Source organism: Oncorhynchus gorbuscha, linkage group LG25 (genome assembly GCF_021184085.1).
Source record: "Oncorhynchus gorbuscha isolate QuinsamMale2020 ecotype Even-year linkage group LG25, OgorEven_v1.0, whole genome shotgun sequence".
Taxonomy (NCBI): domain Eukaryota; kingdom Metazoa; phylum Chordata; class Actinopteri; order Salmoniformes; family Salmonidae; genus Oncorhynchus; species Oncorhynchus gorbuscha.
In genome coordinates, this window is record NC_060197.1 from 45312312 (window position 1) to 45328631 (window position 16320).

Sequence of the window (16320 nt, forward strand, 5' to 3'; positions counted from 1 at the left end):
AATAGAACACTCTGTTGGACCCAATAGAACACTCTGTTGGACCCAATAGAACACTCTGTTGGACCCAATAGAACACGCTGTTCAACCCAATAGAACACACTGTTGTACCAAATAGAACACGCTGTTGGACCCAATAGAACACACTGTTCAACCAAATAGAACACAGTGTTGGACCCAATAGAACACAGTGTTGGACCCAATAGAACACGCTGTTGGACCCAATAGAACACACTGTTCAACCAAATAGAATACAGTGTTGGACCCAATAGAACACAGTGTTGGACCCAATAGAACACTCTGTTGGACCCAATAGAGCACAGTGTTGGACCCAATAGAACACTCTGTTGGACCCAATAGAACACTCTGTTGGACCCAATAGAACACTCTGTTGGACCCAATAGAACACGCTGTTGGACCCAATAGAACACACTGTTGGACTGAATAGAACACGCTGTTGGACTGAATAGAACACGCTGTTAGACTGAATAGAACACGCTGTTGGACCCAATACAACACTCTGTTGGACCCAATACAACACTCTGTTGGACCCAATAGAACACGCTGTTGGACCCAATAGAACACACTGTTCAACCAAATAGAATACAGTGTTGGACCCAATAGAACACAGTGTTGGACCCAATAGAACACTCTGTTGGACCCAATAGAACACTCTGTTGGACCCAATAGAACACGCTGTTGGACCCAATAGAACACACTGTTGGACTGAATAGAACACGCTGTTGGACTGAATAGAACACGCTGTTGGACTGAATAGAACACGCTGTTGGACCCAATACAACACTCTGTTGGACCCAATACAACACTCTGTTGGACCCAATAGAACACGCTGTTGGACTGAATAGAACAAATAGAATACGCTGAACACAGTGTTGGACTGAATAGAACACGCTGTTGGACTGAATAGAACACGCTGTTGGACCCAATACAACACTCTGTTGGACCCAATACAACACTCTGTTGGACCCAATAGAACACGCTGTTGGACCCAATAGAACACACTGTTCAACCAAATAGAATACAGTGTTGGACCCAATAGAACACAGTGTTGGACCCAATAGAACACTCTGTTGGACCCAATAGAGCACAGTGTTGGACCCAATAGAACACTCTGTTGGACCCAATAGAACACTCTGTTGGACCCAATAGAACACTCTGTTGGACCCAATAGAACACGCTGTTGGACTGAATAGAACACGCTGTTGGACTGAATAGAACACGCTGTTGGACTGAATAGAACACGCTGTTGGACCCAATACAACACTCTGTTGGACCCAATACAACACTCTGTTGGACCCAATAGAACACGCTGTTGGACTGAATAGAACACGCTGTTGGACCCAATAGAACACTCTGTTGGACCCAATAGAACACACTGTTGAACCCAATAGAACATGCTGTTGGACCCAATAGAACACGCTGTTGGACCCAATAGAACACGCTGTTCAACCCAATAGAACACGCTGTTCAACCAAATATATCTACTGTAGGGTGACTGACTATCTATTGTAGGGTAACTGACTATCTACTGCAGGGTAACCGACTGTCTACTGTAGGGTAACTGACTATCTACTGTAAGGTAACTGACTATATCTACTGTAGGGTAACTGACTATCTACTGTAGGGTAACTGACTGTATGTACTGTAGGGTAAATGACTATATGTACTGTAGGGTAACTGACTATATCTACTGTAGGGTAACTGACTATCTACTGTAGGGTAACTGACTGTATGTACTGTAGGGTAACTGACTGTCTACTGTAGGGTAACTGACTATCTACTGAAGGGTAACTGACTATCTACTGTAGGGTAACTGACTATATCTACTGTAGGGTAACTGACTATCTACTGTAGGGTAACTGACTATCTACTGTAGGGTAACTGACTGTATGTACTGTAGGGTAACTGACTGTATGTACTGTAGGGTAACTGACTGTATGTACTGTAGGGTAACTGACTGTATCTACTGTAGGGTACTGACTATCTACTGTAGGGTACTGACTATCTACTGTAGGGTAACTGACTATATGTACTGTAGGGTAACTGACTATATCTACTGTAAGGTTACTGACTATCTACTGTAGGGTAACTGACTATATCTACTGTAAGGTTACTGACTATCTACTGTAGGGTAACTGACTGTATGCACTGTAGGGTAACTGACTATATCTACTGTAGGGTAACTGACTGTATGTACTGTAGGGTAACTGACTATCTACTGTAGGGTAACTGACTATATCTACTGTAGGGTAACTGACTGTCTACTGTAGGGTAACTGACTGTCTACTGTAGGGTAACTGACTGTAGGGTAACTGACTATCTACTGTAGGGTAACTGACTATCTACTGTAGGGTAACTGACTATATGTACTGTAGGGTAACTGACTATATGTACTGTAGGGTAACTGACTATATCTACTGTAGGGTAACTGACTATATCTATTGTAGGGTAACTGACTATATCTACTGTAGGGTAACTGACTATCTACTGTAGGGTAACTGACTATCTACTGTAGGGTAACTTACTATCTACTGTAAGGTAACTGACTATATCTACTGTAGGGTAACTGACTATCTATCGTAGGGTAACTGACTATCTACTGTAGGGTAACTGACTATATCTACTGTAGGGTAACTGACTATATCTACTGTAGGGTAACTGACTGTAGGGTAACTGACTATATCTACTGTAGGGTAACTGACTATCTACTGTAGGGTAACTGACTGTATGTACTGTAGGGTAACTGACTGTATGTACTGTAGGGTAACTGACTATCTACTGTAGGGTAACTGACTATATCTACTGTAGGGTAACTGACTATCTACTGTAGGGTAACTGACTGTATGTACTGTAGGGTAACTGACTGTATGTACTGTAGGGTAACTGACTATCTACTGTAGGGTAACTGACTATATCTACTGTAGGGTAACTGACTATCTACTGTAGGGTAACTGACTGTATGTACTGTAGGGTAACTGACTATCTACTGTAGGGTAACTGACTGTATGCACTGTAGGGTAACTGACTACTGTAGGGTAACTGACTGTATGTACTGTAGGGTAACTGACTGTCTACTGTAGGGTAACTGACTATCTACTGTAGGGTAACTGACTGTCTACTGTAGGGTAACTGACTATGTACTGTAGAGTAACTGACTATCTACTGTAAGGTTACTGACTGTGGGGTATCTGACTGTCTACTGTAGGGTAACTGACTATATGTACTGTAGGCTAACTGGCTATATGTACTGTAGGCTAACTGGCTATATCTACTGTAGGGTAACTGACTGTGTACTGTAGGGTAAGTGACAATATGTACTGTAGGGTAACTGACTAGCTATTGCAGAGAACTAGCCAGAGGAGCATCTTATACTGTATTTCCATGTCTATGTGTGATGTAGAGAACTAGCCAGAGGAGCATCTTATACTGTATTTCCATGTCTATGTGTGATGTAGAGAACTAGCCAGAGGAGCATCTTATACTGTATTTCCATGTCTATGTGTGATGTAGAGAACTAGCCAGAGGAGCATCTTATATTGTATTTCCATGTCTATGTGTGATGTAGAGAACTAGCCAGAGGACCATCTTATACTGTATTTCCATGTCTATGTGTGATGTAGAGAACTAGCCAGAGGAGCATCTTATACTGTATTTCCATGTCTATGTGTGATGTAGAGAACTAGCCAGAGGAGCATCTTATACTGTATTTCCATGTCTATGTGTGATGTAGAGAACTAGCCAGAGGACCATCTTATACTGTATTTCCATGCTCAATGTGGTCAATGTGCACAGTACAAGATCTGAGCGACAGACAGACAGACAGAGAAAGATAGATGGAAGGAGACAGACAGACAGACAGACAGACAGACAGACAGACAGACAGACAGACAGACAGACAGACAGACAGACAGACAGACAGACAGACAGACAGACAGACAGACAGACAGACAGACAGACAGACAGACAGACAGACAGACAGACAGACAGTGAAAGACAGACAGAAGGAGAAAGAGAGACAGACAGATGCAGACAGACAGACCGACAGAGAGAAACAGACAGACAGGCAGACAGACAGACTGAGAAAGACAGACAGAAGGACGGAGAAAGACAGACAGACAGGCGGACAGAGGAAGACAGACAGAAGGAGAAAGACAGACAGACAGAGAAAGAAAGACAGACAGAGAAAGAGAGACAGACAGATGAAGACAGACAGACCGACGGAGAGAAACAGACAGACAGGCAGAGAAAGAGACAGACTGAGACAGAAAGACTGAGTAAGACACACAGAAAGCCATGATGAGCATCTGAGCTGGGTTCAGGAAGCCATGATTAGTATCTGATCTGGGTTCAGGAAGCCATGTTTAGTATCTGATCTGGGATCAGGAAGCCATGATTAGTATCTGATCTGGGATCAGGAAGCCATGATTCGTATCTGATCTGGGTTCAGGAAGCCATGATTAGTATCTGATCTGGGTTCAGGAAGCCATGATTAGTATCTGATCTGGGTTCAGGAAGTCATGATTATTATCTGATCTGGGTTCAGGAAGCCATGATTAGTATCTGATCTGGGTTCAGGAAGCCATGATTAGTATCTGATCTGGGTTCAGGAAGTCATGATTATTATCTGATCTGGGTTCAGGAAGCCATGATGAGTATCTGATCTGGGATCAGGAAGCCATGATGAGTATCTGATCTGGGATCAGGAGGATGACCAGTATAGATATGTAATATATGGCCACTCCATCACATACAGTACATGTCTTTCAAATGGCAATATATTCACACACACACACACACACACACACACACACACACACACACACACACACACACACACACACACACACACACACACACACACACACACACACACACACACACACACACACACACACACACACACACACAGGATTAGTCATCCTAGATCTGATGCCGATCTGTGGAACATGATGGTTTGGAATGACGTGGAGGGGGTTTTGGCGACGGTGGAGAGGGGAGTCGAGGCGTACTGACTTACCGCTCACGGCGGCCTTGATGTTGGGGTCTTCATCTGCCAGACTGCCTGGCACACCACGTCTCCCTTTGATCTGCGGACACGTAATGGAAGGAGAGAGGGGAGAGAGAACAAGGTGAAAGATATACAGTGTATTCTGAAAGGACCTTGGGTATCTCCTGCATTCATCTATAAAGCAGGGTGTGTGTGACAGGGGGTTGAGGTGACATGGTCATTGGTTTGTTGCAGCTACATAACTGTGAGTCTCTGCGTGGTGTCTCTCCATAGACAGTCAGACACAAAACGCCATGCCTGGGTTCTGTGGTTGTGACATGGTCATTGGTTTGTTGCAGCTACATAGCTGTGAGTCTCTGCGTGGTGTCTCTCAATAGACAGTCAGACACAAAACACCATGCCTGGGTTCTGTGGCTGTTTTGGTCGCATGGGGAGGCGGCGGGGGGTTGATACAATTTGTTGTACCATGTTTGAAGCAAGTGTTTATTTGGAAAATGTGTCAAATCAAATTCAACCTTCAATTTGGGGGGGGGGGTCTTTAAAGAGAGTGAATTATTAGACTGTATAACCTGTGCTGAATATTGAAATACATCACTGGAACGGCATACTTAATTCCAGTTTGAGAGGTCACATTTGTGCTTTGTGTATTTACGGCTGTGTAGATTTATTTTGTTGATGCTTACAGGCACCCCCCCCCCAACAAAATGATACTGTAGTGACATTAAATATGTGCAGTTCAAAGCATTTGTTTTTGGTGTGGAGCACCATTGATGCTTAACTAGACTAAATATGGCATGTCTACACCAGGGACCATGTAATATAGGTCTGGTTTGAGGATGTGATGGTGTTGTCTTCCTACCACAGAGAGGCAGTGACTTTTCTAGCCCTTTGAATGGGAGACATTGTCAGATGGATTGTGGGTCACTTTCTCTGAGGAGACTAAACACCTGTTAAGGATCACAAGGACACTGCTGACAGAAACACAGGGCTCTTGAGACAGAGGGGGGAAATGACTCAAACGTTTATTTTTTTACAGTAGGGACTATAAACTACAGTAGGGACTATAAACTACAGTAGGGAACTATAAACTACAGTAGGGACTATAAACTACAGTAGGGAACTATAAACTACAGTAGGGAACTATAAACTACAGTAGGGGACTATAAACTACAGTAAGGAACTATAAACAACAGTAGGGAACTATAAACTACAGTAGGGACTATAAACTACAGTAGGGACTATAAACTACAGTAGTGACTATAAACTACATTAGGGACTATAAACTACAGTAGGGGACTATAAACTACAGTAGGGGACTATAAACTACAGTAGGGAACTATAAACTACAGTAGGAACTATAAACAACAGTCGGGACTATAAACTACAGTAGGGGACTATAAACTACAGTAGGGACTATAAACTACAGTAGGGGACTATAAACTACAGTAGGGAACTATAAACTACAGTAGGGACTATAAACTACAGTAGGGACTATAAACTACAGTAGGGACTATAAACTACAGTAGGGAACTATAAACTACAGTAGGGACTATAAACTACAGTAGGGGACTATAAACTACAGTACTATAAACTACAGTAGGGGACTATAAACTACAGTAGGGGACTATAAACTACAGTAGGGAACTATAAACTACAGTAGGAACTATAAACTACGGTAAGGAACTATAAACTACAGTAGGGGACTATAAACTACGGTAGGAACTATAAACTACAGTAGGGAACTATAAACTACAGTAGGAACTATAAACTACGGTAAGGAACTATAAACTACAGTAGGGGACTATAAACTACAGTAGGAACTATAAACTATGGTAAGGAACTATAAACTACGGTAAGGAACTATAAACTACAGTAGGGACTATAAACTACAGTAGGAACTATAAACTACGGTAAGGAACTATAAACTACAGTAGGGACTATAAACTACAGTAGGAACTATAAACTACGGTAAGGAACTATAAACTACAGTAGGGGACTATAAACTACAGTAGGAACTATGAACTATAAACTACAGTAGGGAACTATAAACTACAGTAGGGACTATAAACTACAGTAGGAACTATAAACTACAGTAGGGAACTATAAACTACAGTAGGGACTATAAACTACAGTAGGAACTATAAACTACAGTAGGGGACTATAAACTACAGTAGGAACTATAAACTACGGTAAGGAACTATAAACTACAGTAGGGGACTATAAACTACAGTAGGGGACTATAAACTACAGTAGGGGACTATAAACTACAGTAGGGACTATAAACTACAGTAGGAACTATAAACTACGGTAAGGAACTATAAACTACAGTAGGGGACTATAAACTACAGTAGGAACTATGAACTATAAACTACAGTAGGGAACTATAAACTACAGTAGGGACTATAAACTACAGTAGGAACTATAAACTACAGTAGGGAACTATAAACTACAGTAGGGACTATAAACTACAGTAGGAACTATAAACTACAGTAGGGGACTATAAACTACAGTAGGAACTATAAACTACGGTAAGGAACTATAAAATACAGTAGGGGACTATAAACTACAGTAGGGGACTATAAACTACAGTAGGGGACTATAAACTACAGTAGGGACTATAAATTACAGTAGGGGACTATAAACTACAGTAGGGACATTGAAGGCTCTGTCTCTTCCCTTCCCCTTGCCAGTGTATTTTATTGTTTGGAAATGCAATGGGGCACTGGGAGTATGTGTCAACCGAGAGAAAGTCAGGCAGCGGTAAATGAAATGGGAACATAAACTAGAAACCATTCATTAATTGACAAGCAGATAATTCCCAGTTTATTATTATCAAACAGACTTCATTTGGTACCCTACCCACAGCACCGACTTGAGAGACTTCTCTTATAGATACAGCCCGTAACAAAATAGATGGCTAAAAGCTTAGTGGGGGTTGAGGGCTATCAACATTTACATAAAAGGGAACTGGTGCAATTTAAATAGCTGCCCACATGCACTGACTGAGGTCCAAATTCGACTGACAATATCAAATTATGCAAAAAATAATAATAAAAATAAATAAAAATAAATCCCCACGTCTTGTTTTTCCTTTTTTGGCAGACCTATATTTCTGACAGCCAACTGTGAGTGACATAGGCCTCCTCTTGTAAGCGAGATGTACTGAATTCCCTCAGCAGTAGGCCAGTAGTGCATCCTACTCCTCGTTCTCCTCGTCCTCTGTTGTTCTTGCCGTTCTGACGAGCTGTTCCATCGTAATGGGGTAGTGATTTCAGGTCTCAGGGCATCCGGGCCTCTCTGGTTACAGGTCAGTGAGGTTGGCGAGAGAATGGTTGTGATGGATGTGTTAGTGTAATGTAGACCTTTTCTGGGGATCTAACAGAATGAGGATCTCTAAATACCAGACACTATAGTTAGTTGTTACAGACAGTTTTTTGTGGATTTTACTGTATACTATACACTATAGTGTATTTGGAAAGATATTAAAATACTATACACTCGTATTTACAGTTTACTATATAAATACTATAGTATTACTATATTATGTACTGCTATGTTTTTTTAAAACTATCTTTGATATAGAAGTGGGGGCATTCTCCTTGAAGAAACCTACTGAGGAAACACGAAAAGAGAAAGTTCTCAATAACCTGCACAGACCACAATAATAGGGTCTATACTTGGCATGTAGGTTTGTCAGTCACAAGTGGTACAAATAAATATGATAATTTACCCATGGGGGCAGCGGGCCGAGCACAGTGCACGCTGACACGGTCGCCAGGAGTACGGTGTTTCCTCCGACACATTGGTGCGGCTGGCTTCTGGGTTAAGTGGCCATTGTGTCAAGAAGCAGCGCGGCTTGGTTGGGTTGTGTTTCGGAGGACGCACGGCTCTCGACCTTCACCTCGCCCAAATCCGTACGGGACTTGCATCGATGAGACAAGACTAACTACCAATTGGAAACCACAACAAAGGGTAAAAAATACATAAATAAATAAAGGTTAGGGTTAAGTTTAGGAGTAAAGTTAAAGGGTTAGGGTAGGGGTTAGCTATAATGGTTAAGGTCAGGGTAGGGGTTAGCTATAATGGTTAAGGTTAGGGTAGGGGTTAGCTATAATGGTTAAGGTTAGGGTAGGGGTTAGCTATAATGGTTAAGGTTAGGGTAGGGGTTAGCTATAATGGTTAAGGTTAGGGTAGGGGTTAGCTATAATGGTTAAGGTCAGGGTAGGGGTTAGCTATAATGGTTAAGGTTAGGGTAGGGGTTAGCTATAATGGTTATGGTTAGGGTAGGGGTTAGCTATAATGGTTAAGGTTAGGGTCGGGGTTAGCTATAATGGTTAAGGTTAGGGTAGGGGTTAGCTATAATGGTTAAGGTTAGGGTTAGGGGAAGGGTTAGCTATAATACATTTACATTTACATTTAAGTCATTTAGCAGACGCTCTTATCCAGAGCGACTTAAGGTTAGGGTTAGTGGAAGGGTTAGCTATAATGGATAAGGTTAGGGTTAGGGTAAGGGTTAGCTGTAATGGTTAAGGTTAGGGTTAGGGGAAGGGTTAGCTATAATGGTTCATGTTAGGGTTAGGGTTAGCTAACATGCTAAGTAGTTGCAAAATAGCTAAAAAGTAGTTGAAAAGTTAAATGCGCCCACTCCGACCAACTCCACTCCTACTTCCGTTTTTTGCATGTCTTATGTATTAATACAAACGAAACATATCATACTAATTTAAGTATCTCGGTTTGACACTTACTATGTTACGTCTTGTCTATGAGACTAGGCTGGAAAGAAAGCAATGAATGGATGACTGGTCTCCTGCATGTTGTCGCTCACAAACTTGATGTTCTTAAAGAGACAGGGTACAATTTTCTATGTAACGCATCTCAACAGGAAATAATGCTTTTACACAATGTAGCAACTTAATATTCCACAAATGACTTTGTAATCTCAATGACATTTTATCTTTTTATAATAAATACACGTATTTACAGGGTTACATATTAGTTTCTAGAGCACAACATGTGCATGATAAGTAGCTAGCCTAGAATACATTTCGGTCCCTCATAGGCTACATGTTCCTAAATGTTATGCTGTGCTCTTAACTTTTAAAAGTTGTTTCCTCAACCACATCAGGTCGTCACTCACTGTGTGATTCACCCAGTAGTAGCACGTGAGCGCTGCTTAACAGTATATATTTCTTAACGATGGTTTTCCATAATATATGATTCAAGGCTATCTAGTGTGATGGCACAAAGGGCATTCACACTATGCCATTAAAGGGAGATTCTTGCAATTAAGCTCAATGACAGGAAGTAAACTAGCATATGTTATCGTACCTGTCGGTTTCTAGTCATTGCGCTAATGCTAGTTAGCATTGGCTCACAAATCTACTTCTAATTTCCTTCCTATTGCACACAGACACATAAAAATAGTTTCCACTAGTATCCAGCAGCTATTGGGGATCCTAATAACTATGAACTACGAAAGCACCAATGTGAAGGGACCATATGATGTGAGAACTGTGAACAGCTAACAGAATTACACTTAAAGAAAATTACACTTAATTTCTACTACTCACTTCAAGTGAGATACAGTATTGTATGCCTTTTAAAATTGTCACGCCTTGGTCTTAGTATTTTGTGTTTTCTTTATTTATTTGGTCAGGCCAGGGTGTGACATGGGTTATTGTGGTGTGTTTTTTGTCTTAGGGGTTTTGTGGGGTGTCTAATTAGTCTATGGCTGCCTGAGGCGGTTCTCAATCAGAGTCAGGTGATTTATCGTTGTCTCTGATTGGGAGCCATATTTAGGCAGCCATATTCTGTGAGTGTTTTCGTGGGTGATTGTTCCTGTCTCTGTGTTTGTTTTCACAAGATAGGCTGTATAGGTTTTCGCGTTTCGTTTGTTGTTTTGCTATTTAGTTATTTCATGTATTGTTCATTATTTTTTCATTAAAGAACATGAGTAACCACCACGCCACATTTTGGTCCGCTCCTCTTTCAACAGACGAACGCCGTTACAAAAATGGTGTGTGTGTGTGTGTGTGTGTGTGTGTGTGTGCGTGCGTGCGTGCGTGCGTGCGTGCGTGTGTGCGTGAAACAACAAGAGCAGCAGTTTCAGCAATGTCCTTCTGTCCCGAAGGTACAGGGTGATGGGCATGGAAACAACAGGGTGATGGGCATGGAGTTTCTGTCCCGAGGTACAGGGTGATGGGCATCCTTCTGTCCCAGAATGGGCATGGAGGGTCCTTCTGTCCCGAGGGTGATGGGCATGGAGGGTCCTTCTGTCCCGAAGGTACAGGGTGATGGGCATGGAGGGTCCTTCTGTCCCGAAGGTACAGGGTGATGGGCATGGAGGGTCCTTCTGTCCCGAAGGTACAGGGTGATGGGCATGGAGGGTCCTTCTGTCCCGAAGGTACAGGGTGATGGGCATGGAGGGTCCTTCTGTCCCGAAGGTACAGGGTGATGGGCATGGAGGGTCCTTCTGTCCCGAAGGTACAGGGTGATGGGCATGGAGGGTCCTTCTGTCCCGAAGGTACAGGGTGATGGGCATGGAGGGTCCTCCTGTCCCGAAGGTACAGGGTGATGGGCATGGAGGTTGATTTATATACCCTGTTCGTAATTGATCAGATTTTTTTTAATGGAAGTAAAACACAGTGAAGGGAGAAATGCACACATTGGCATCCTCTGCTGTTGGGGAAGGGAGGGTTTTTGTGGGATAGCAGATTGTATTAGAGGAGAGAGCCAACACACTCATTAATATCTTGTCTTTATAAGTGATCCACAAGTGGAGCTTCTCGAGGGGGGAAAAAAAAGTCGGTCAACCTAAGATCTGCTCTTGCTTCTTTTAAGAAGAAGATAGTCAGTCACTTCTTCATGTCAGTCATTAAGGCTGCGTAAACGTTCAATTATATTGGTTTCAAACTGTGTGTAAATACTGACACTCGAAGTGGTGAGTAATTGGAGTAACACACAGAAACCTATCGTGTTAAAAAACAGAACAGAGCGATATCTAAGTTATCAGAAATTTCCCAAAAGACAGTCAGATAAACAAAGAAGGAAAGTGAGTGTGTGTATACTAGCATGTGCATGCTGGGATGGGGGGGGGGATGATCCCACCTTATGATAGTCTCCCCCCAAAGCACACGGTCACAAACAGAGAGAGAGACGAAAGAGAGTGACAGAAGAAAAAGAGAGAGAAAGAGAGAGAGAGTGATAGAGTAAGAGAAAGAGAGAGTGATAGAGAAAGAGAGAGAAAGAGAGAGAGAAGAGAGAGTGATAGAGTGAGAGAGAGAGAGTGATAGAGTGAGAGAACGAGAGAGTGATAGAGAAAGAAAGAGAAAGAGAAAGAGAGAGAAGAGAGAGTGATAGAGTGAGAGAGAGAAAGAGAGAGAGTGATAGAGAAAGAGAGAAGAAAAAAAGAGAGAAAGAGAGTGATATAGAGAAAGAGAATGATTGAGTGAGAGAACGAGCGAGTGATAGAGAGAAAGAGTGATAGAGAGAAAGAGCGAGAGAGAGAAAGAGTGAGAGAGAGTGCTAGAGTGAGAGAAAGAGAGAGAAAGAGAGAGAGTGAGAGAAAGAGAGAGAAAGAGAGAGAGTGAGAGAAAGAGAGAGTGATATAGTGAGAGAAAGAGAGTGATATAGAGAAAGAGAGAGAGAGTGATATAGTGAGAGAAAGAGAGTGATATAGAGAAAGAGAAAGAGAGAGTGAGTGAGAGAAAGAGAGAGTGATATAGTGAGAGAAAGAGAGTGATATAGAGTGAGAGAAAGAGAGAGTGACAGAGAAAAAGAGAGAGAGTGATAGAGTGAGAGAAAGAGATAGAGAGTGAGAGAAAGAGAGAGTGAGAGAAAGAGAGAGTGATATAGTGAGAGAAAGAGATAGTGATAGAGAAAGAGAGAGAAAGTGATAGAGTGAGAGAAAGAGATAGTGATAGAGAAAGAGAGAGAAAGTGATAGAGTGAGAGAAAGAGAGAGTGATATAGAGAAAGAGAGTGCTAGAGAGAGAATGCATGGTAGACAATGGCTGCCACTTCCACATCAAATGTGTCGTCATAGCAGTGGAACAGAACCCCCTGTGTCACCATGACACCACCCTGTTGCTCGGCAGGACGAACGATGTCAAAACGGAAGTTGAGCAAAGACACCGATGAGGAGAACAAGGAGGAGGAAGGAGGACACCAGACACCAACAAAACGCCGATAAACGTCCGGTATAGAGCCGTCGGGGTCAGGACAAGCAGTGGAGTGAGTCACCGTTTCACATCAAAATTTGAGGAAATGAAGTGTGCCCTTCACTCACGGCAAAAGAGGTCATTGCACCGGAGAAATATAAAATTGAGAGGATGGCTTTCCGGTGTTCGGGTAGAGTTAGACATTCAAGAAAACAAGAAGGGTATTTATACACTGTAAGAAAGATGTGCGGAGACCTTCTCCCTTACCTCACCTCGCTCATCAACTTATCCCTGACCGCTGGCTACGTCCCTTCCGTCTTCAAGAGAGCGAGAGTTGCAACCCTTCTGAAAAAACCTACACTCGATCCCTCCGATGTCAACAACTACAGACCAGTATCCCTTCTTTATTTTCTCTCCAAAACTCTTGAACGTGCCGTCCTTGGTCAGCTCTCCCGCTATCTCTCTCAGAATGACCTTCTTGATCCAAATCAGTCAGGTTTCAAGACTAGTCATTCAACTGAGACTGCTCTTCTCTGTATCACGGAGGCGCTCCGCACCGCTAAAGCTAACTCTCTCTCCTCTGCTCTCATCCTTCTAGACCTATCGGCTGCCTTCGATACTGTGAACCATCAGATCCTCCTCTCCACCCTCTCCGAGTTGGGCATCTCCGGCGCGGCCCACGCTTGGATTGCGTCCTACCTGACAGGTCGCTCGTACCAGGTGGCGTGGCGAGAATCTGTCTCCTCACCACGCGCTCTCACCACTGGTGTCCCCCAGGGCTCTGTTCTAGGCCCTCTCCTATTCTCGCTATACACCAAGTCACTTGGCTCTGTCATAACCTCACATGGTCTCTCCTATCATTGCTATGCAGACGACACACAATTAATCTTCTCCTTTCCTTCTTCTGATGACCAGGTGGCGAATCGCATCTCTGCATGTCTGGCAGACATATCAGTGTGGATGACGGATCACCACCTCAAGCTGAACTTCGGCAAGACGGAGCTGCTCTTCCTCCCGGGGAAGGACTGCCCGTTCCATGATCTCGCCATCACGGTTGACAATTCCATTGTGTCCTCCTCCCAGAGCGCTAAGAACCTTGGCGTGATCCTGGACAACACCCTGTCGTTCTCAACTAACATCAAGGCGGTGGCCCGTTCCTGTAGGTTCATGCTCTACAACATCCGCAGAGTACGACCCTGCCTCACACAGGAAGCGGCGCAGGTCCTAATCCAGGCACTTGTCATCTCCCGTCTGGATTACTGCAACTCGCTGTTGGCTGGGCTCCCTGCCTGTGCCATTAAACCCCTACAACTCATCCAGAACGCCGCAGCCCGTCTAGTGTTCAACCTTCCCAAGTTCTCTCACGTCACCCCGCTCCTCCGCTCTCTCCACTGGCTTCCAGTTGAAGCTCGCATCCGCTACAAGACCATGGTGCTTGCCTACGGAGCTATGAGGGGAACGGCACCTCAGTACCTCCAGGCTCTGATCAGGCCCTACACCCAAATAAGGGCACTGCGTTCATCCACCTCTGGCCTGCTCGCCTCCCTACCACTGAGGAAGTACAGTTCCCGCTCAGCCCAGTCAAAACTGTTCGCTGCTCTGGCTCCCCAATGGTGGAACAAACTCCCTCACGACGCCAGGACAGCGGAGTCAATCACCACCTTCCGGAGACACCTGAAACCCCACCTCTTTAAGGAATACCTAGGATAGGATAAAGTAATCCTTTTCACCCCCCTTAAAAGATTTAGATGCACTATTGTAAAGTGGCTGTTCCACTGGATGTCATAAGGTGAATGCACCAATTTGTAAGTCGCTCTGGATAAGAGCGTCTGCTAAATGACTTAAATGTAAATGTAATGTGCAAGGAGGAGGAGAGTAATCGGGTAGAGGAGTCATATGATAAGATTTAAGATCCCTTTTAACATCCATAGGTACTGTTCAAACCAGAAACAGACATTACGGGGCAGTTTCCCCCAGTCACAGATTAAACCTAATCTTGGACTAAACAGGATTTTCAATGGAGATTCTCTGAGAAACACAAAGTACTCGGTACTACCAAACAAAAAACGTGATGGTTCGCCTCCACTGCAATATTTGATTCTGCGACACAGTCAAATTGGTCCAGCTGGGAAACCAGAAACCATTTCCTGCTGGTCAAGCACCGAACTACACTTCAAACATCGTCCAGGTTCTAAAGAAGCATAAGACAGAACAGAATAGAATACCTACAACAAAGAAATGCTGACGTCGCTGTATATCTAACACAGCACATGGCACCCTGGTGAGCCGTACTGATATTATCAGGGGATCCTCCCATTGTATTGAAATGCTAACAGATAACGTCGGCCTCTGGACTGACCTTTGATTCAAATAGTGGTAGAGAAGCACTTACAGGGGGAATAGCTGAAACAGGGTTTGAACCAGCAACCTTGTGGTTAACGGGGCAAGTGCGTCAACACCTACGCTTTAGCACTCTCACACATGGTAAACCCAGAAGACTGTCCCTCACACAGGGAGTCTATATGAGGCTGTGAGACATGATAAACCCATAAAACTGTCCCTCATACAGGGAGTCTATATGAGGCAGTGAGACATGATAAACCCATAAAACTGTCCCTCATACAGGGAGTCTATATGAGGCAGTGAGACATGATAAACCCGTAAAACTGTCCCTCATACAGGGAGTCTATATGAGGCTGTGAGACATGATAAACCCATAAAACTGTCCCTCATACAGGGAGTCTATATGAGGCAGTGAGACATGATAAACCCATAAAACTGTCCCTCATACAGGGAGTCTATATGAGGCAGTGAGACATGATAAACCCGTAAAACTGTCCCTCATACAGGGAGTCTATATGAGGCTGTGAGACATGATAAACCCGTAAAACTGTCCCTCATACAGGGAGTCTATATGAGGCTGTGAGACATGATAAACCCATAAAAATGTTCCTCTGGTTCAACAACTGTGTTATAATGAAGGGAATGATCTTTAGCAGCAGATGAAAGATGGATGAGGAGGAAGAGGGAGGAAGAGGGGAAGGAAGAGGGCTGAATGTGTACTGTGTTCCAGAGTGTCTTTTAGCTCAAATTCCTGCTAACGTGTCAGCCAGAACCTGCCAGTGGCTGCCTGTCT

General features: G+C 43.5%; 1 protein-coding gene across 2 annotated transcripts in view; it reads right to left on the bottom strand.

Annotated features, from left to right (window-relative positions):
* LOC124014322 (glucosidase 2 subunit beta-like) overlaps window positions 1–16320 on the bottom strand; it is a 254158-nt gene that overhangs the window by 159831 nt on the left and 78007 nt on the right. For both annotated transcript variants that reach the window (XM_046329175.1, XM_046329174.1), the window contains exon 10: window positions 5036–5105. In XM_046329175.1, coding sequence (XP_046185131.1) covers window positions 5036–5105 — 70 coding nt within the window. The remainder of the gene's footprint in view (window positions 1–5035; window positions 5106–16320) is intronic.